The sequence below is a fragment of the Candoia aspera genome, chromosome 2 (assembly GCF_035149785.1).
Source record: "Candoia aspera isolate rCanAsp1 chromosome 2, rCanAsp1.hap2, whole genome shotgun sequence".
Classification (NCBI taxonomy): Eukaryota; Metazoa; Chordata; class Lepidosauria; order Squamata; family Boidae; genus Candoia; species Candoia aspera.
The window spans coordinates 104,328,381-104,351,962 of NC_086154.1; the positions used below are offsets into that span (position 1 = coordinate 104,328,381).

The 23,582-nt window shown below is 37.8% G+C and overlaps 1 protein-coding gene across 1 annotated transcript in view; it reads right to left on the reverse strand.

The window, feature by feature from the left end:
• Nucleotides 1-23,582, reverse strand: part of TBCD (tubulin folding cofactor D) — a 169,330-nt gene that overhangs the window by 135,940 nt on the left and 9,808 nt on the right. The window contains exons 4-9 of the mRNA XM_063292673.1: nt 22,455-22,552; nt 21,496-21,597; nt 18,909-19,055; nt 18,165-18,220; nt 14,155-14,287; nt 1,528-1,573 (exon numbers count right to left, since the gene is read on the reverse strand). Of these exons, the coding sequence (XP_063148743.1) occupies nt 1,528-1,573; nt 14,155-14,287; nt 18,165-18,220; nt 18,909-19,055; nt 21,496-21,597; nt 22,455-22,552 (582 nt within the window). The remainder of the gene's footprint in view (nt 1-1,527; nt 1,574-14,154; nt 14,288-18,164; nt 18,221-18,908; nt 19,056-21,495; nt 21,598-22,454; nt 22,553-23,582) is intronic.

Here is a 23,582-nt window from a genome sequence, read left to right on the forward strand (position 1 = left end):
AAGCTTGATAGATGGCTATTATACTAAGTGTGCCCCCCTACACAGAACAAAAAAAGTTAAAAGGGTGGGAAAGGATGGGTCCCAATTAGCATTTTGATAAATGGGTGCATTCCAATTGGTTAAATCCCTCAGCTATTTTGTCAATGAGCCTCCCACGCAGCCATCCACAGTAGCATTCAGAATATGTACACAAAAGGCCAAAAGGTTTGGGAATGCTAGTCTGAGCAAGATTTTTTTAATTATTATTCAATATACAAATTACTTACTCCAAAAAGTCATCTTACACTTCAGACTATGTTTCACTCCCAAAAACTGGATATATTATAAACTGATAGAAAATGAAGGAAAAATAATTCTCTTTTATATCTGAATAGTCCTACAGCAACATTGGGGAGTTAAAAGACAAAGTTTGAGATTCAAGTATTACTAGAAGTCAAAGGGAGAGGGGAAAAGGCTGTTAATGTTTGTAACAATCATTTTTCCACAATACAGAATAAAATGTACTGATTTTAAAAGTTGATATGATGCTTGATGTATTTAAACCGAATTTAGAGCTCAAGATACCCTATCGGAACATAATCTCATTCCTATTTAACAGCAGTAAATGGAATCATTGTTGGCATAAGCAGAGTAAAAAATGTTAATATCAAGAATTAAGAAAAGATTCAGATAACATTTTCCTATGTTTATACTAAAACAGTATTCCATGATTAGTATAAGTGTAAACATCAATCCGTATTAACTTGGAATCGGTAGCACACTACTAGATACTTCAGACATACTTTCAGGACCTGGTATTCTTATGCCTGAGGAATTCCTTTGTAATTCCAATATAAATTAATCAGCTCTGCTGAGTCTGTCCAAATCAGCCATCTCTATAGAAAGGGACACCACAATCCCCTTCCATCTAATTGTATCCTTTTTGAAAAGCCAGTCTCCAGCAGATAAGTTTTATTTGCTATGGATGCAGATAAGTTTTATTTGCTATGCTTTCAAAAAAAAAAACAATAAATGAGTCACTGTACACATTAAACTGAAAAGTGTTGAGGTAGAAGAGCATTTGGCAGAATTTTATCCTTATGTGTCTTTCTACCAGATTGAGTTCTCAAACCTGATCTCTACATGAGCTCTGCCTCAGACATCCTGTATTAATGTACAAATTACCTTCAGATAATTACAGTAACATTCTAAAAGTTTAGGACAGGGCACAAATGACTGGGAAAAACAGTTCCTGATTGGCACCCTTGCAGAAGACACTTCTACCAAATATTAGTTAACTCCTCTTGCACTGCACTATTCAAGAACATGCTCTACCTTCCACAGAAGTTTTTTGAAGATAGAGAGGGAAGAAGGAGACAAACTTATTGCATAAGCTTGTTTCTAGCTGTGGTTCTCAGGATCCCAATCACTGATTTTAAACAGGAGAGTCAAGAGAAGTATAAAATCTTAATAGTATAACCATCAGAACTCTGTATCATGTTTATTCTGTTTTGATCTTTATGTTTATGGTAGCATGAAGAGTCTTACCATATGGTAAACAATCTTCCCTTTTGCCATGTTTAAAAAGTTGTGCCTAAGAAAGGTAAAAGAAAAATATATTACTGAACAAATGAAATACAAATATCAACTGAAGTTTTGGAATATTATCATCAAGACGTAATGTTCCAAGATTTTCTCTGTCATACTATAATAATCTTAAACAGAGTGCATAACTAACATGTATTTATGATCACATTAAGCTTCTGGGAGGCTAAATTAGGGGCCAGGCTGACACCTAAAGATGACTGCATCAACCAAAAATAGTTATAAACTCAAATGTAAAGACTTGCACAATAGAATAAAGAAAAAGCAAAAGTTTCTTTGCTTAAAGTTTAAAACTTGAGAGCCAGAGTAGTGTAGTGTGGTGTGGTGTGATGTGATGTGATGATGTGATTATAGACTAAAACAGGGACACCCACTACCTTTAGCATCCTGAGGAAAAGCAAGATATACAACTTAAATATATTACATTTGTAAGCTACTCAGTAGGGACGCGGTGGCGCTGCGGGTTAAACCGCTGAGCTGCCGATCGGAAGGTTGGCGGTTCGAAACCGCGCGGCGGGGTGAGCTCCCGTTGCTCGTCCCAGCTCCTGCTCACCTAGCAGTTCGAAAACATGCAAATGTGAGTAGATCAATAGGTACCGCTTCGGCGGGAAGGTAACGGCGTTCCGAGTCGTCATGCTGGCCACATGACCCGGAAGTGTCTATGACAACGCCGGCTCCAAGGCTTAGAAACGAAGATGAGCACCGCCCCCTAGAGTCGGATTCGACTGGACTTTACGTCAAGGGAAACCTTTACCTTTACCTTTAAGCTACTCAGTAACCAAAATTCCATTGGAAAGTTCTATCAAAGGACCTGCAATTGGGTCCATGCTGTGGTGTTCACCTCTCTGAGGGAGTGGGTGGTACCTCCTGCCCTGAAAGAGGCATCGGTGTGCCCCCTGCTCAATACCATTAACAATGGTACCTTCTGAGCTGGCTCTGTGGGTTGAAGATTGGGGGCATTGTTCTGCGGTGGTTCTCTTCCTTTCTCCAGGACTGGGTGCAGGCAGTGGTGGTGGTGGGGGAGGTGAGAGATCACTCCTTAGCCCTCCCCCCCATGTGGGCGCCACGGGGTTCTAATCTCTCATCTCCTTTTCAACATCTACATGAAATCACTGAGGGAGGTCATCCGCCGGTTTGGGATATCTTTCGACCCCAGGCCAGCCAAATGAGACTATCAAGGTTCTGTCCCAGCCCTTGGACACTGTGCAGGTTTAGATGAGTTGCTATGGGTGTTTGAACTGCCCAGATCTGGGGATATTCCATCTTTGACCTTGGATGGGGTAGCACTTCCTCCTTCAAGGTTAGAACACAATCTGGAAGTCTTCCTGGCCTCATAGCTCCTACTTGGAAGAGCAGGTGTCAACTATGGCTAGGAAGGCCTTTACACAATTCGATCTGGTATGCCAATTGTGGCTTTCCTAGATTGGGGGGGCCCTTTAGACAGTCACTCATGCCCTAGTCACTTTGCAGCTTGACTACTTCAATGGTCTCTACATGGGGCTACCCTTGAAGACCACCCATGGAAGTAGCAATGGACATGCCTCAGTATGCCCATGCAACACCTATGTTACATGAGCTGCATTGGTTGCCGGTTTGCTTTTGGGTGCAATTCAAGGTGCTGGTTGCTAACTATAAAGCCCTACATGGCATAGGGTCCGGTTACTTGAGGGACCATCTGTCTCCCATAACATCTGACTGGCCAATTCAATCCTGCAGGGTTGCCATGCTCTAGGTTCCTTTGATTAAACAATGTCATCTCTCAGGACCCTGGAAACACACCCTCTATGTAGCAGCTCCTGCCCTCTGGAATGAGATTCCCCTTGAGATCTGGATGGCCCCCATTCTACTGTTGTTTAGAAGACCCCTCACTTTATCACTCCCCACCTTTATCTTTTTTATGTTTTATTGGTTTTATTGTAATTTCTTTGATTGTTGTGAGCTGCCCAGAGTCACTGAGAATTGGGCAGCATACAAGTTTTTTATTATTATTATTATTATTATTATTATTATTATTATTCCTTAGGTTTTATTTTCTACTCCCAAGGGGCAAAATGCAATCTGAGTCCAGAACAGATTATACTACTTAAGTTACTAAACAATCTTCCCTTATTTTATCTAGTTAAACTATAATTAAATGTAAATCTCATGGCTGTGATGCTATGAGACACAGTAACTAATGTCCACCGAAACTGTACATTTCTAGTTACACCCAAGGATCTTGCACAACATGCATCAACTCAAAATAATTATAGCTACTATTTGCAACATTGGACTGGTGATATTTAACAATTGTTTAACCAAATCCAATGAGGACACAGGGCAACTTAAAACCAGCTTCAGAATCTCTGTATTAATAAAAGCTTATTTATTTATCATCTTTGAAATTATTACTTGGAAACAGTTCCTTGGATCTGGAAGGAATTACAGGTATATTTCTTGGAAATATTACATACTTCTGTACTGTCTAAATTGACTGAAACCAGGATTACAGTAATTAAACAAGCATAAACATGAGAAGCTGCAAGTAAACATTCTACTCTTTTTTTCAAAGTACTTGTTGAGACATCTCCAATCTACCATACTTACCTAAAAGGAACACAATCCTAAATTTAAAATGGTCTCCAAATAAATGAAGACTAGATAGAGAAAATATGATAAACACAGACAATGTTTCCCTTCACACCTTGTCATCCTAGGGCTGCCAACTCCAGCTGAAATTAATCCTGAAGATTCCTCCCACCCATAAATATATACCTGGCAGAAGTCACACTCCATAAGAGGACAGGGCCAGGACAAAAACCAAACTTTTTAGTAACTTCATTAATACTTATTGAAAGTGATTGCCTGTAAAAAGGTGTACATTTATAACATGAATTGATCTTCATATACTAACCATTCTCTAACACTGAGAGAAACATAAATATACTTACACACAGTCATATGCATCCCCTCTTCTAGCAAGTAAGAAAAACTTAAGAACGTAAGACAAAAAGAACCCTGCTGGAATTTACTCAAGGCCCACCCTAGTCCAGCATTTTCTCACAGTATCCACCCACATGCCTCTGGGGTGCTCACAAAGATAGAGACATATGCACAGTTGTTCCCCCAACCTGGAGGTAACAGAATTTGCAAGACTAACAGTTGCTCCAATTGTTCCAATTGACCTGTCCTCTATGAATTTATCCAATTCCTTTTAAAAACCAAGTTAGTGATCATCACCATATACTCTTAAAAAGAAAATCTGCTACTTAATGACATGTATAACAAGATGGAGATAGGATAAGGAAAAGGATAGCTACACAAGGAAAGGAAGGGATGTAGCATCTAAATTCAGAAGGCAAGGAGACCCTCCCAAGCTAAGGTTAAACTTAAGGCAACCATGTTTGCAGCCATCTGAACCTCCAGCCCATTCCTTTGTTTTCAACAGCAGTCTTCTATTCAATAGGTTTAAGACACTCTCCTCCCCAATTCATAGGTATGTATGGAATTGTCTTGCTATAGATTTTCTATCTGTAAATATGGTATATGCTAACTCGTTGTGTGAATCAACCCATGACACAAAAACAAGGTTTAACAGAGCCATGCAGTATAATTTTTCTGATAATCTTTCATGTAATTCAATGACAATATTCAAAACAGGGCTTGAAACAACTAAATGTTTAGAATTGTCTAAACATTCATCCAGACACTAAACTAAATACTTTATCTGAACCTTGTGTTTCATCACTGTAATAGGAAGGAGCACTTTCAGATAAATATGGCCAGGAGTTAAAGTTAAAGGAGTATAGCCCAACCCCAAAAATATTTCCAAATATGTAACAGCTATTTATGGATTTAAGTAACATCAGCTATGGTGTAAATGCAACAAAAACTCCCTGAGGCTATGCACCTGCTTTGCTTTAGTTTCAATGAACTGCATTTCATGATCTTAAATGTAGCATGAATGAACATTACGAAGGATGGGGAACACTGAGGATTAGGAGCAGTTTATGATTTTTAAATAAAGCAGGTTAACAGATCTTGATTATTCACTGTTAACACTGGAGAAGTTCAACTCAAAATACACTTTTAATTTTTATATACAGTATGTGTGTGTGTGTGTGTATGTATACACACACACACACATTAAGAATTTTTATTATAATAGTAAAATCTAATACAAACTAAACTTAAAGAACAAAAAGAGAATAGAGAGGAGTAAAAAGTGCAAGGAAAAAGAAAGAAAAGAAAAACAGAAAAAATATAATAAAGAAAAAAAGAAATATATAAAAAGTGACTTCCAACCTTCATCACAAGTATAAACAAATTTAGTAACTCTTCACCCTCTCTAAAGTTACAAACATTTGTCTCTTCATCCCATATCCCATCTCTTATCTATAAATAAATCCATAAAACATCACCTTTTCAGTCCTGGTGTCAGCAGAAAGTCCATAAATAGCTTAACTCTGATCAAATAAACCAACTTTATATTCCTTCCCTTTACTTCTAATAGTCTTAATCTTTAGTTCATTCAAATATTCTTGTTGGATTTGATTTCTATTTCTTTGCACCCCATTTCTCTTCATTTCATTGCGCCCTGTTCTCACAATGCTTTGGAAAGCCTTTGGAAAGCTCCTGAGGCCTTCTGAAGCGTCGTGAGAAGGGTGTACCCACCATTCTCCAAATAGCACGCCCTGTTCTTGCGATGCTTCAGAAGGTCTCCCAAAGCATTGTGAGAATGGGGTGCACTATTTGGAGAACAGCGCAAGCGGCTTGGGAAGAAGACTTGGTGCAGCCAGCAGCTGTCTCACATAGGGCTGGGCTGGACATGCCTCGCCAGCAGTGGGAGGAAGACAGCAAAGGTCAGCTGGGTGCAGCAGGGTCTGTGGAGTACAGGGCGGTGGGGTTTGTGCTGTGGCACTGGGGTGGCTGGCTGTGGCCTGGGGCTTGAGGCAGCACTCCTCAGCGGTGGTGGTGGCTCTGGAGCTGAAGTACAGGCCTGGAGGCAATGGTAGCCGGCAGAGACTGCTGAAGGCCCTGGGCCTCTACTTCAGCCCCAGCACCATCGTTGAGGAGTGCTGGTGTGCAGGATAGCAAAAAGGGCAGAGGGGGGGAAACAGACAGGGACAGTTGAAGCACCCCTGCAGTCGTAAGTGCAGGCGGGCTGCCAAGCGCCTGAATTTTGATCATGTGACCATGGGGGCACTGCAACAACCATAACTTTGGGGACCAGGCATAAGTATCATTCATTCAGTGCCACTGTAACTTTGAATGGTCAGTGAACAAATGGTCGTAACTCAAGGACTACTGTAATGACATTAAGCAGGGATGACCTACTTATTCATCATCAAAGCTATTTATTTACTATCAAACCCAATATAAAGGTTTACTCAAATTTCAACCCTTGAAATTCTTTGAGAAAGATGCTCAAGCAAACATGGTTAATTTCATAACAGTTAAATTATTTAAATAAATGTTGAATATATCTAATGACAGCCAAATATTATATAGAGAGATTCAATAATATTATGCAGAACTGATGTCATGAGTATTGATAGTGAGCAGGAGGGGGGCCCTATCCAGGGTGGAAAACGCATGCGTAGTTCTGAGGAGTTAAGCAGCCATTCAAAGAGACACAGATCAGACCCGCCTTAACCTTTGGGGTTCATCTGTCTGGGTTTTTCCCATGATTCTTCAGTTTGTTAGGATTTTCTGTCTAATGTAGCAGTAATAAAACACTAGAGACCTGTTCCTTGTCTCAGCGTGGTTCCTGGCTGTTAGGACAACTTATTAAGAAGTATTGAATTTACCCATGTTTGTGGGTTGTTTCTGGAGGTGATAAAAAGATTTAAAGATATCCATTAAATTAAAATTCCTCTTATAACACAAACAACATCAAAAGAAGTACAAGCCCTAAACAAAAGAAAACTATTTTTAATTAGGAAGTCAATAAGTTGATTTTGCCTCCTGTTTAGAACCTTTTAATGTCCGCAGCACTTCATGCTAAAGATGTTAAGGTGCCAATTGTATGCCTTGGGCATTTCTAAGTTACATCACATTTCTTCAGCATTTGTGGGGACATGTAACACTAACCAACCTGTTGAGAGGAATCCAGCTACCTCTCCTTTAAATAATTATACTACCTACAAATTAGAGAAAACCATTGGCGTATCCTAGCAATAGAAATATCAAATCTGGTTTTGTTGCTTTTGAAATAACATGATGCAAGATACAAACAAAAACTAGTTTCTTAGTAATCAGGGAAAAACCTGACACACCTCCTAATTGTCTGCATAACCCACGTAGACTTTGTCTTTGTAAGATGTAAGAATCAGCATTACCTCTGGGACATCTTCCCCAAGCTATACAAATCATCACTATTAAAAGTGTCATGATTACTTGGCAGCAAGCACATCTTGCTGCCACACAGATGAGAATCTGTAGTTACCCTCTGGCTCCAATAAACTATGAGCAATAGATATGCCCAACCTTAAGGGAGGATTGAAAATACCATAGATAATTACTCTTCAGCACCTCTAAGGGGTCAAGCAGACAAATCACTGTTCCTAGGATTATTTGTTCACCTTACTTTCCCAGAAGCACAACTAAACAACAAGAAAGGTGGTACACTATTGTGAAAGAAAGTCCCCCATCTCAAAGATATGAAGTCCATACTGTTTTGGAAAAGGAATATTTAACTCTAAATGCTTTGTTTAATCTGGTTATCACTAGCACTCTGAGGCTTTCACTATCAACAAAATATTTCCTATTCTCCTATAATCCAGAAACTCTGTGTAAGAGATACAAATGTGCTAGCAAGAGGAGAGGATAAAAATGTCAAAACTGTGAATGCAAGGAAACTTATAGAAAATCATTATCCTAGCATCATCCTTCTACAATGGTCAGATTACCCAAGAAATGTAGACACAATACAAAGTACTGACTGGGAAAGGGGTTAGGTTAGGCTGACCAAAAGCAAACAGAAATACCTTAAGGAGATCCTTTAACACAAGGGACCTTTTTTTCAATTTAAATTGTTTCTTCTCTCTGCTTCCTCTAATCTTCTACTATACTTGATTGAAGGGCCACTGACCTTCCAGAGGGGCTAAACAGGGCAAAAGGAGTGGAAGGGATGAGAAAATCCCCTTCTGGTAACTTCCTTAAGTCCATGGCTTCAGAACCTAAATCATGATTCAAGTTGTTTACCTAAATATATTTAAGTATGGTATTTACATTCTGCCTTTCTACCAGATACTCAAGGCAGGCACTCAGATTTCCTTGCTCTTTCCCCCAGCAAAAAATTCACTAGAACTCTGTGACATAGGTTGGGCTGGGAATATATTCTTACAGAAAAGACAACTGTTTTAAACTATGTTGAATAAGCCATAATACACTGGTTTATCAATAAAGCTAATCCAAAAAGTAAATAAACACATTATGGTTTCATATTCTGTGTTACTCAGTAACTGGTCCAAATCACCCAGTGAGCTTCATGATTGAGTGGGAATTTGAATGGGAACATTCCAGCTGCTATACCACAATAGCTTTTCCAAACTGAATGCTATAAAAATTAAATTAAATTCTACAAAAATCTACTGAACATTTCTATAAACAGTAGCTTGATACAATTATACAATTTATAGGCAGAGATGAAAGTTGTATGTCAAACATCCTGGATAGTGCTTTCAGTCAGAGCAGGCATTACTAAGCTAGATGGATCTATTGTCTGACTCAAAATAGCGCATTCCTATATTCCTATCTGAAATGAGCATTCACATCAGAGATGTATCAATTCACAGAGATTTGTATGAAATAGATGTAATCCCATATTAAAAAAACTCTAAAATGGATTACATCCAAATTGTGATTATAGCTTGGAAATGCACTGGGAAAAATGCGTATTGTTTGGGCCTCTATTTTAATGACAAACTGAAATGGGACAAGTAGGGTAGCAGCTTAGAATCCTACCCTGCACTTTCCTAATTGACAGATATGTTTGCTAATTTTAAGTAAATGAAGGCAACAAAACTTCAGCTCATGGCTTGAAATCTAGATATTTACAATGAGTTAAAAGCTAGCAAAAGTTATGTTCAATACTCAGAGCTACAGATTTGTTTTTGTGCCTCTAAGACTAAAAAACTGCATAGCAGGGCTATCTCTTACCTGGGGCATAATTTACAAGAGCACAACATTATTACCAAACAATAGTTAAAGCATGGAAAGCTTGCAGAGAAAATGCCTTTTCTTTGACACAAATAAAAATAGCTCTTAATATATGCTGTTTTACTTACTTACTGGCTATCATGCTTTATTTTAAACCTATTACTCATATTTGCATACTGTATCTCTACTAAAATAAATTAACTATAACTTAATAAGTTTCTATGCCCCAGGCTACTCCAAGATGAGGACATCCCTGTCATGCAAGCTAGAGTGCTACACCCTGCAGGGCTAGCAAAACATTTGCTAGTATATGGGGCAGGTTTAAAAGCAAGTCTACTAACCTGAAGACCTTATAATCTAAAACAGATGTTTCTTACAATTAGATAAATGGAAGGCTTGAAACCAATTCTATATACATGTGTGCGCACACGCACACACAGAGCATCTATACCAAAATCTCATGGCTAAACTACACACAGTATTACATATTACATGCCAAATGTAATGTTCTAACATTCATATACTGAACATGCATATATGAAGGATAGGGGGACACTAATTAATATAAACTCAGCAGGTAATAAAGTAAGAATTTAACATTTCCCTCCCTTGCTGCAGTCTGGAGTTTGGTTTTGTGTTTTTAAAATCAGTATTTGCCTTATCATAGGCACCCACCCACCAGGCAGTTATGAATCACTGATATAGTCACTGAAGGTAGGCATCACCAGTAAACATATAGAGCATACACTCCACAAGTAATGCTGCCTTTTAATTATAACACAGACGTGACATATTTCAAACCTGTACTTGAAAGAGATAAAGTTGTGCTACCTGTTAGTAATACATTCTTTCACAACAGGTGTCCTATCAACAGGTGCAGAAGAACAAGCCCATAAGCGGAATCATGTTGTGAAACACACAGTGCATGTTTCAACAAGAACTGTCAGTATTTAGCAGTATGACTTACAAGATGAATTAAACAGTAATATACAATCTTGCTTCAACTAATTCAGGAAGAAATATTTCTGGAGTGGCTCTTACCTTTGCATGCTCAAGTCTCTTGTTCTCACTAAGAAAACATGTAATAATCAAAATGGACATCTTGCATTGATCTGAATGCATCTGTACTTTAATTCCATGAGGGAGAATCAGCTTTGCTAATAGTTTCTACAATGAACTCTACAAGGAAACATGGAATCACTGAAATGATTTTTTTTTTTTTTTTTAGCATCAGGATTGGAAATCAGATGCTTCCAAAATATGCTGAATTTCATTCCTGGCTAGCCTAGCTGGAGCTGTTTTGAATTTTAGCTTAACAACATGTGGAGTACCACAGATATCTTGATCCATGTTGTACATGTTGTAAGGTATAGAAGAAAGCTCACATAAGCACAACGATGTCAAATTTGAAACATGCAGGTCCACAGCAGAAAGAAATATAAACATTCTCTAAGAGTTTACATATTTTAGCAAAGGGTGAATCACTTGGATATAAAACTACCGCCTAAACAGCTCAGCAAACTGATTTTCTGAGATGATATCATTATAATGCATTTGACCACATTTTTTTTTAATAAGGCCAATTCCTTACATAATGCCTGATTCCATTTTGGTATGTTACTTTAATGTCTATTCCATAATCACCTTCAATATATGTTATAACTATTTTTTACTTCAAACATTTAGGGAGCAACTAAATTCTGAAAGGTAAAATTATTGTGCAGCATCTGACTCAGGCAGGACATTTTTTATTCAAAACTTACTTCATGCAAATAATTATCTGTTTAGTCCAGTACTGTCATACCATTATGCATCTGGCATCAATATTTCAAGATCTTAGATATTATCCACTAACCTGATATCAAAAATACTGCTTAGCTGGAGTATCACATATTGAACCTAGACTCACAGGATAATCTTAAACAAATCATGTTTCCCTCAGCTTGTGACATCTTCCTCCTCCTCTCCACCAACAATTACCTTTATTCCACAGTCATTATAAATGGTACTGAAAAAAATGCTCTGAGGAAAAAAAAAAGAATGTTCGGGAGAGAACTAGTTTTTTTCCAACTACTACTTACTACTAATAGTAAAATATCTGTAACTTCATGGACAGATTAAGACAGCCAAGTTCGCTTTCTTTTTAAAAAAATAAATTTCTAAATATTTATTTTCACATTCTTTGATCCAGAGCACTGATTTCTATTTTCTTCTCAGATATGTCAAGGTTAGAATATTCTATGCTGCAACTAAGGAAAAAGAAATATTGGAAAGTAGCCATTGCCTGCTATATATACTTGTCTAAAGCAAAATCCAATTTTGTTGCAACTGAGAAGAACAGAACCACGAAAGGTCATGAAAGGATGGTCAAAACCACAAACAAACCTCAGTTTCTGTTACCCTTTAGCATTTTAAAGCCACAAAACTGGGCCATTCAAAAATGGAAAAGCCAGATTAACATCCTATTTAAACCAATTATTTTAGGAAGGGAGTTTCATTCAAAATTAGCCAAATAAGCAAAACACTATTATCTATGAAAGGATAACTAATACAAACTTATACCATTAAATAAATGCTAGTTGAGTAAATATAGTAATCAAAATTAATTTGATTTACATTTATAACAGTTTATTTTTTTTCTAAAATACTTTTCTAATATTGACTGTAATACCAATTGTCTATTGCTTACAACTTTACTTTTAATCATGAAAGGGAAAAAGATACTGAAAACATTCAAAAGACAGTAACAGCACAATCAATGTGCTTCAAAGAAAAAAAGAGCTAAGTGAGCAACCAAATCAATAAAGTTGCTCAATACTTGAGCCATTCTAGTAAAGAAAGGAAAATATCTTTATGAGCAAGTTTCTAGTTTCAAGAAAATTGTATCTCATTTGAGTTTCGATTCAACTTGTTAAGTTTTCACCTGTTTCACTTAACACACTCTAATAACAGGTGAAATAAAACCACATACAACAAAGGACTTATGACTAACATTAAAGTAATATACATCCTACAAGTTTCATCAAGCAGCAGCAGGCTTTGTTAAGTAGATGAGGAAAACTTTTAACTCTTAAACTTTGCCAACCTGAAATCTAACACGTTTCTCTTTCCTCTTCCTTTAAGGAACAAAGAAAAGCATATGAGTAAGTTTTCTACTAATAGCAAAATTAGTTTCACTAGTATTACACTTTCACATAATCACTGCAGGTTTCTACAGATTAAGAATGGAGCAGATAGAAACAGACTTTCTTCTTAATTTCTACCCTTGAGTTTAGAAAATAAATAAATGTACTTCAATCTGAAATCCTACTTGTTGAGATATGCCCCAGCATGTTAAACCACATACTAGGACATCAGGAGGTGACAAAGCCCCCTACTCCAATAGCTCTTTCTCTAGTTACTAAGTGGCTGTAATTTGTTCCTATTTTAAAAAGAACTCTATGAGTCAATAATGAACAAGGTAGAGGATGAATAGAATTTTGTTTTCTTAAGTACCTTCTTCATCACTGAATCCATTATAACACACACAAAATGGATGTGATAAGTACACATATGAGGCAGCTGGCCATAAAAATTTCACAAGTTTATGCCAATATAGAAGAATATATTAATAAACCAAGAATAGGTAAAGGTTTCCCTTGACAAGAAGCCCAGTCGTGTCCGACTCTAGGGGGCGGTGCTCATCTCCGTCTCAAAGCCGAAGAGCCAGCGTTTGTCCATAGACACTTCCGTGGTCATGTGGCCGGCATGACTACACAGAACGCCATTACCTGCCCACCGAAGCGGTACCTATTAATCTACTCACATTTGCATGTTTTCGAACTGCTAGGTTGGCAGGAGCTGGGACTAGCAACGGGAGCTCACCCCATCACACGGATTCAAACCGCTGAGCCAAGTTAGAAGTGTTAAAGCTAAATACAGCAGGAAAGAGCACGCACAGGAATACATCTCATTCTCAGACTAGTAATCCACGTATATTATATTGAGATGTCTACCTGTTTACCTCAGCTGGTTTGTAAATAGTTTCACATCATTAAAAGCTAAATAAGGGATTAATAATGCCCATGAATGATTATCATTATCTAAAACTTTTTTGTCAATTGATATGAAATGTGCAATCCTTCATCTTTGCAGCAAAAGTAAATATTCTTCAGGGGTGATGTATGTCATACTGGCCCAAAGAGCTCCAATACCTTTTATCATTATACAAGGGAGAAAACTTTGCAGATTTCTCTTGCCATGTATGCTGAAGCCTTCCCCCATGCAACTAAGGATAGCAGAGAAATTTTGTTCTATGTTGTGCCTGGCAGCCACATATAATTCATACAGTTATATTCGGAAATGCCTCCAAAGATTAAGGGAGTTGGCAGTTAAAAATAGCATTTAAAACAGAAAAAAATGGGATTATCTTTGTAAGCAATTGTTTACCAGGGCTTGAAGCATGCCATCTATTACAATAGTTCCCTCAATAGTCTGAAAAGAGGATTTAGATAATGTTGAAAGGGTCCAGTCCAGGAAGTCTGCCATTCTTTTTTGTCTGACATCAGGGCGGGTAATAAACCTACGCAGAAAGAAAAAACACACACATTGCAAGTTACCTATTCAGGGCAATTCAACTGGTAACACATTTTTCCTGTTAGCCAAACTGGTTTTTGTTCCTGAAGGCAACTGTCCAATGGATGCTTTCCAACATATTTCAGTTGGGAACATTCCAACTGTCAGTTCTTTAACTCTATCTTGTCTAAAGAAGGTCATAACCCAGAAATATGAATTGTCGAAATCCACACTCAAATCGTCTTGAAACGGAGGGGCAAAGGAAAGGAAAATAGAAACATTCAATTATAACATGATCACTTTTTAAAAATATGCTTTAAAAAGTGGATTTCCTATTCCCGTAACACACAATTTTCAGAAAAGAAGTAACTTTCTACAAATCATCTTTTCCTACATCAAGGGAAGGTAAATCTCCCTCAAGCTGATCTCAGTGCAGAGTGATTACATGGACACATATAGTTTTCTTGGAAAACATGCAAATGTGAGTAGATCAATAGGTACCGCTTCGGCGGGAAGGTAACGGCGTTCTGAGTCGTCATGCTGGCCACATGACCCGGAAGTGTCTATGACAACGCCGGCTCCAAGGCTTAGAAACGGAGATGAGCACCGCCCCCTAGAGTCGGATTCGACTGGACTTTACGTCAAGGGAAACCTTTACCTTTAGCCTACAGTCCAGAAATCTCCTGATGATTTCGCATTCAAGTATTAACAAGCTCCAACCTGTAGGGTGGTTTTTTGTTTTTGTTTTTTTGAGAGAGAGACAGTTTGGTCTAGTGGTTAAGGCAACGGGCTAGAAACCAGGAGTCTGTGAGTTCTAGTCCCACCTTAGGCATGAAAGCCGGCTGGGTGACCTTGGGCCAGGCACCTTCTCTCAGTCTAATCCACCTCACAGGCTTGTTGTTGTGGGGAAAATAGGAGGAGGAAGGAGCATTAGGTATGTTCACCACCCTGAGTTATTTATAAAAATAAAGGCAGGATAATTAATTAACAAACAAACAAACAAATAAGCAAAGTTTACACGGATCTGCCACTTGGTGCTAATATCACCTTTTAAAAAATGCTAATAATGAAGCCTCAAATTCCAGGTAAAAGTTTGACATTATATAAAAGCTAGCAGCAAAACAAGGCTGAGACTGTTTTTTTCCAATTTAAGAATTGCTAAGGAAATTTGCAAATAACCTGATCCTGGAAGCTAAGCAGATTCAGGCCTCAGCTATACTTATATGCAAGTTGACCTGGAAAAACTGAGTACTATAGGTTAGAAAGCCAATGTTGTATGGTATTGGTCTGGCACCAAGAACACCCAGGTTCTAGTCCATTCACAACCACAGAAGCTCACTGGATGACTTTGGGCCAGTCATTCTCTCTCAGTTCAACCTACCTCAACAAGTTGCTTTATGGGGAAAAACAGGAGAAAGCAATACAATACCTTGGGATCCTCTATGAAAAGTAGGATATAAAGCTAACACATAAAATAAATAAAGAACCCCAGGAGCAAAAGGTAATTTCTATAGTTCTTCCAAATGAATGTTATAGGAAACTGTAGGATGAATCTCTGATTTTTTTTCACAAAAGCAACTCTATTGTGGAATTAAGGGCTTCATATCAGTAATGCTGTACTGTTTTATCAAATATATTTTAAACAGATGTGCAATACTTCCTCCAAATCCAAAGCAATATATAAACTGATTTGTGGAAACTTCTTGAAGTTCCCACTAGATGTCACTAAAACTATTCCAATACCCTTGGCATTTAACATGAACTGCATATTTCAAAAATGATTTGGAAGAGTTGCTTCAAATCTCCCGTAAGCACAACGCCTCTCATTTATTCTTTAAGACATGCACGTTTTTCAGCCTTGCACAGAAGCCTGAAAAAAAATGGGATGCTTTAATGAAAAGCAGAGAGATGCTGTAATTACATGAGGCCGGAAGACTTTTGAATCATTTCCAAAGCATACCCAGCCCTAGATTACATACTCACATTCTGTGAAGTTAGATCTATTTTCTACATGAAATATATTAGAAATAACATTTTAATATTTCCTCATTATATAGTAGAGTTAAGCTGTAAGTCCTGAACAAATTTGTCACTGTGAAGCCTGTAGAAAATCTAAAGCATTATTAAAATAATTTATAAATGTATTTATTTGTAAGGCCATTTGACTTCAAACAATTCTGAGTAACGAACAATAATAAAAATAGAATATACAAATTATTAGTCAATGAAAAAGGAATCTTCAACTGGAGGGAACAACCCACGTCATGTATTTCCATCACAATTGTCTTGTTAATATGAAAAAAATCAATGTAGAGGGAAGAAGGAGAGTTGAGCCACTGGGAAGTTTTTAACAAATGTTGGGATAGTATCTCAACCCTATTAGTTGTTCCTGCATACCCTTAATACAAGAGACAAATGCATTTCATTTGTAGACTATTATATCTTTTATTGCAGTCTCAAATTATCCTACTTTGAACACACTACGCAAAGACCGAGCTCTCTAAAGAAGGCTCTAATGCTGGGAAAGATAGAAGGAAAGGGAAGAAGAGGATGACCGGCAGCAAGGGGGATGGACTCCTTTATGGTGGTGATGGGTGCACTGTCAGAAGACCTGAAAGACCAGGTTAGGGACATATTGTTATGGAGAAAGATCTGTGTGATCACTAAGAGTCGACACCAACTTGATGGCACATCATCATCATCATCACATCATTATTATTATTATTATTATTATTATTATTATTAATTGACTATAAAAATAAAAAAAATCCCATTAAGTCAGAAGATTAGATAAAAATCTTTAATAACCCATTTATCACATCACTCTCTTTACCACAGTTATCAAAGATATTTTATTTAATTTGGAATAACTCATTAAATTTCTATGACACTGAAAAACTTGAATATAATTTATATGTATAATCCTTTCTTATAATAATGATCTGAAGTTCTATGAAGCACTATGAAGACTGTGGCCAGAACAAGATTACTAGGAAGGGTAGAAAGTTATCAGCATGCTCCAGGGATGCTCAGGTAAACAAACATCTGTGTGGTGGTGAGGGGAGAATGAAGAATCAGTCATATGTGAATTGAGTTACTTAGTGGTCTCCAGAAGCCACAGAATGCTGGGGAGTTAACCAGAAAACATTAAGAGAAAAGACAATTTTGAGGATATACATTATCTTCCTTAGGCCCTCTATTAGTTTTAATAAGCCTTAATATTGTTGCAGCCAAAGTAAGTTTTTGGCTGACAAGCCCTATCTCCCATTCTACCCTCCTACAGCGGAGGTGGAGAGAAATGAAACCTTATAGTAATCTTTCTTGGAAGCAGTGACTCCAAATCACCAAGACACAATTTCTACTCCCTTCACCAAGAAAAAGAAACAGGTCTGGGTGCTCCATATTCCTACATGTTTTGTACCAAAACTGGTGACCTCACTCTGACTTCCCCCTCCTTCATTAGATATACTCTTTCACATATAGACAGCATTTACACACATACAGAGACCCACCAGCACTCCACTACACACCCACACTGATGTATTTGCCATATTGACACTGCTATTGGCAGAGGTCACAGCAGAAAAATACTTTTGAGCAGCTTTTGGTATCAGAGAAGTCTGAAGGCTTACCCCTTCCTTATAATGAAGGAAATCACCACACTGTTGCCACCATCAGTAAATTTACTCCTTACCCTGAAGCAAACTGTCATGCCACTACTATATATATATTGGCTTGAGTGCTTATTTATTTATTTTGCAAATGTATATGACTGCACATTGGAACAAATAAGTCTAGGCTTATTGGTAATAGTACATTAATATGTATAATCATTTTTTTAAAAAAACTCTTATATGTTGTCTATAGTAGCACAAGAAACTTACTTGGAGACCAAGACCGCAGCTGCATCACGAGACTTATCACTTACAATAAGGTATGACTAAAAGTAAGAAGAAATTTAAGTTGAAATTTACTATATTAAAATTGATTATGCAAAGTGTTTATATGAAAAAGCTTCACTTGATACACACACACACACACTATATGCAAGTCAGGATGGATGAAAAGATGAAATCTCAAAAGAAAAATTCAAGGATGTAATTCTATACAGAATGTTTAGCTAACATTTAAATGAAGTGCCAAACAATCCACAAAAGACATAGATGTGGAGGATAGACACTTGTAAACAAACCTGTCTTCAAAAGTGTGTTATGAACAGTTTATTTTAATTGCCCACTGCATTTTCTTTTTCAAGACTATATATGCAAAGCATCAGAATATGCATACTTCTAAACACAGTATTTGTTTTAAACTCTGCAACATACTACAATGTTTTTAAAGCACCATGAAATAGAAAATAAAGTATGCAACACTGAAAAAAGGCAGTGACAAACCTTCTTTGTCAAAACTGATCCTGTAAATGAGATCTCCCCAAACCAAGTTCAACAGTAAATCAAATAGCACATAGTGATCTTGAATAATAATTATGATAGTTTGTATAACAAGACTACACAGAGGTACCCAGATCAAGCAGAAAAGCAACTGCCTTTATTATTATAAGATACAACCACCTTTTCCAAGCAAAAGAAACTGTTCTATAAATCATGGCTTTATGCAACTATACTCACTTTTGCTACTGTGAGTATTCGATCCATCGTTGATACACGAGGGCATCCATCCAGGGAAGAGATATTTCCATCTAGCCGTACCAAATCAAATGGGATCAAACATGTTACGGATAACCACAACAAGAGCATGTAACGAGTCTCCCAGGTCTAACAAGGCAAAGGAAAAAGAATCGCAAAGCAACAATAAAATACATAGTAATGTTCTCAGAAAACTTGCAGTGTACAGTGTAAAAACCATTTCTACTTGCAAAATCTAGATGACAAATTAAGATAAATATAAGAAAACAATGGGGCACATTTGGTTTTACTAGGATTTGGGTTTTACTGAACAAATAAAACAAAGTCAATATAAATATAGACACTGGAGGTATGCAAAATATTTTGAATGCAAAACATTTCAATCTCAAAACGGGTTCTGACATCTGAAATGGTCCGAGCTTGAACATTACCATGGAGACTGGAATAGCCTGTTTCAAACTTGAAAAAATTATTTTAAGCTCAAAACAGTTTGCATTTAAGATATTTTGTCTATCTCTTGCAAAGACCCATAAATGCATGGCTTCTGAAATGGTTTTGCCATTCCCAGGTCTTTTTACCAAGCTAACAGCTAGTAATTTTCAAATTGGAACTCAGAAACAAATATGAATTGTGACAATGTATCTACGTCTTTCAGCAGAATGATCAGGATTCATCAAAGCTAAGCTAAGCCTACGTAGCCAAAATGGCCAAAGCTCAAATTTTGTTGATGTTTTTCTGAACAAGTATTGAATCCAAACCTACTTCATGGGGGGTGGGGGGCCCCCACAAAGTAAGGAAGATTGTGTCTCATCCTAACATCATCCTAATATTGTATTTCTCTTTTTGGTTATGTTGAGCCATCAAAAAGCATCATAATATGCAAATATAATACAGGTAGTCCTCAAGTTACAACTGCAATTGGGACCAGAATTGCTGTTGTTAAGCGATGCGGTTGTAAAGCACAATGTTACATGACCACATCACTTAGTGATGGCAATCCAGGCAGTCCTGGTTGTTGTTGCAACCCCAAATGCATGGGTTGTTAAGCAGGAAGCTGAGGGAGTCCCAGGTAGAAAGTGAGGGGGTGCTGCAGTGGGGAAGCCCTGGGAGGCCCAGAGTATGCTGTGCACGAGTTGTGGGAGGGGGTGCTGAGCTGCAGTGTGAGCTCAGGAAGGCCAGGGAAAGAGGGTGCGGGGTGCATGTGAGCACAGGGAGGCTGGGGAAAGAGGGTGCGGGGTGCATGCAAGTGCAGGGAGGCTGGGGAAAGAGGGCATGGGATGTGTGTATGCAAGTGCAGGGAGGCCAAGGAAAGAGGACAGGTGTCATGTTTCCCCTTTCAATGTTCTGTTAACATTGTAACGTTTCACATGTCAAGTCATTTTCCGTGTATACCCGCTTGGCTCGTTCGGGGTTTTTCCATTCCTGCGCTCTCCGTTGTTTTGGATTTTTGGAATGTATGTTTGGGTTTGCAATCCTGTTCAAGGTTACTTTCCCAGGCGCATGTAACGGTTCCTAGCACCTGGGAGGGGGTGCGTGCTGACGGGTGCTTGGGGCGGGACTGGATTGAAGGCAAGGCTTTTAAGTTTGTATTTGGCGCGCTTTTGCTCATTCTCAGCTTTCTCTGTATTTGCATACTATTCCTTTAATAAATCAGTTATCGTTAAGCTCGAGCTTGTGAGACTGAGTATTTGGGATTAGGCAACCATTACAACAGGGATGCTTGCGAGTGAAGGGGAGAAGGAGGGCATGGTGTGCGCGAGCAAAAAAAGGCCAGAGATGGGAGCGACTTATTCGAGCGACTTGCAACCTTCCCTGCCAGCTTCCCCATTGCCTTTGCCTTTGGAAAGCCAGCAGGGAAGGTTGCAAATGGCAATCACGTGTCTGCGGGACACTGCAACCAGTCCTAAGCACTCAAATTTTGTCACATGACTATGGGGGCACTGCAATGGCCAGAACTTCAAGGACCAGTCATAAGTTCCTTTATTCAGCACCACTGTAATTTCGAACAGTCGCTGAACAAATGGTTGTAACTTGAGGACTATCTGTAGTCTTGTATTGAAACAATGTAAATGATAGCAAAGGTATTTTTTATATTCTAATACACTAATTACACTAATACAATTCTAACAATAGTTTTATAGACAAGATGCAAAGAAATACAAAGAAAAATACTTAAAATATTTTAAAAACCAATACACAGCATGGACAAAATATTCTTTAAAATCTCTATACAAATGCAAGCATATAAAATGTCAAAATTCAGCTGTTAAACTTTAAATGGCTGGGAGATTAAGACAAGAAAGAAATTCTAACAAAGATATTAGGCAAGTCTGGCACCACAACTGAAAAGACCCTCTCCCTTCTATCTACCCATCTATAAAATGGGCAGCCACATAAATAAACATGCAAAAAACTGCTTACACAAAGCAGTTCATTCATCATCATCTCTGTACTCATACTGACAGCAGGCAGCTTGAAAATACCAAGACTTGGGAAACCTTTCAGCAGCCAGGGTCTGCTTTTAGTGAGGACAGTGACAGCTATAATGGGATGAGCATTAAGAACATACCTCATATTCTTTTGGATTCTGACATACAAGCATATCTAGAACAGGTTGTACGTCTGCTACTTCATGAGGAAATAGTCGCAGGAAGGTTTTATATCCTCGTACCTAGATGAAAAAAATGATTTCCAATTTAATGATTCATCTCCAATTAAGGAAATGTAAAAATAAGTTTAATTATTTATCTAATATTTGCACATCGTTCTTTAGAACAATGGTCTCTCAAGGGAGCTTTCAAGTTATACATTTGCAGTACACAAACTGTTAATGTTAAATAGAACCAACAGTGATAAAAGTCACAAAGTATCAATAACAATAGTAAAAAATATAAAATAATTAGTTGAAATTACATATATGTAAGAGTTAAATAAAAAGAAATAGTAAACAAATAGGTCTGTAGAGCCTATTTAAGGGCTTGCATTAAGGTGGAGTCACTGGCAAAAAAGCTGCCACACTCATGCTTGCCAACCTGATTCTATAGATAGGCAGGTAAACAGGGCATGAATGCCCATCATCTAGTTTTTCTTTCTATTATCCTATTGGTGTGTCATTCTCCAGGACACTGAACATACTTGTTTTACGGATTTGCCATCCTCATACAAAAGGATGAAATAGGGGCAGGCAATCCTGAGGCAAAGGGCCTAAGGAACGATCCATAACTATATAACTGTTATCAGTAACATGCTTGTAAAGAACACTGGAAATAAATTTTAGGAAGAATTTTATAGGAAAGGCTGCAACCTTCTAATAAACTACTAACTTTTTGATTACAAAATGTAAAAGAGCAACCCTATAAAGACAAGTACTTAATGGATATATCCTCTCCATAAGCCATTGCAGACATACAGACTCTCAGTGTTCCAAACTTTTCATATGACTTTAACTATGTTATGAATTACTGTCACTCTTTTATCTGAGGGTAATAGTAAAGTCCTATTACTAATATATTATAATTTAATTTTTACCTTTGAAATAATGTAGAGAAATTGAAAGGCCAGATGAATTAGAGGAGGAGGAGATGCTTCATGTTGGATAATATCTAGCAGCAAATTCAACATCCACTCTAGAGAAAGCATAGGCAAATGAGTGAGGTGATGGTGGAAGCATTAGTTTGCCATTTTTTTCAGAAACTGAAACTCTATTTCTCCATTCGCTCCTTGGCTTTCTGTCTCTTATTGAACAGCCTCACAAATTACCCAATCTGTTTCATGGAAAACACGTGTAGCTGTTATTATCTGATACAGTGGCAGTCTTCAAATATCTGAAGGGTTGTCGCAAAGAAGAGGGAGGGAGTGGACTTATTTCCTATTGCCCAAAGGGCAGAACCAGAACCAATGGGCTGAAGGGAACAGAGAGCAGCGGCAGCCTTCTAACTGTATGAATGTTGAGCTGGTGGAACAGGCTGCCACACAAAGGGGTGAGTTTTTCTTTGCTGGAGGTCTTCGGACAAAGGCCAATGGTCATCTCTGAGATGCTCTAGCAGATCCTGCACTGAGCAGGAGATTGGACTAGAAGAGTTCTAAGGACCATTCCAGTTTTGTGATTTTGTGACTGTATCACTTTTTAACTGTAGTCTTATCATTTGTTTAAAGCAAAATGTATTTATGCTATCTTTTAATCCATCAATGCTGCTCTGAAAAAGCAAATGCAGTGTAATACAAAAAGATATGAGGAAACAATAGTCAAACTTTACCTATCAGATTTCGTAAGACCAAGGAAAACAGGCAAAGGAAGATAACTGTGGTATCACAAGTTTACACTATTCTATTTCAGCCCTAATATGCAGTCTTAATATTGGATAATGATAGGCTGATCATGGAGAAAATCTATGTGGTCGCTGGGAGTTGGAAATGACTTAATGGCATATAATCAATTGATAGTCATTTCTAGATCTCAGTTTGGTTTTTCCAGGTCCTGACTATGTTCTCCTGTTCGGATTATATGAGAGGTGAGTGATTCTTACCTGATACGAGTATCTTCATTTCTCATGTATGGTAAGTGTCCACAAGACAGAAAGAAATGCTCTATCTCACACTCCTGATACACTTTCCACAGTAATAGTAGAGCTGGCCTACAACTCAAATGGGGCATAT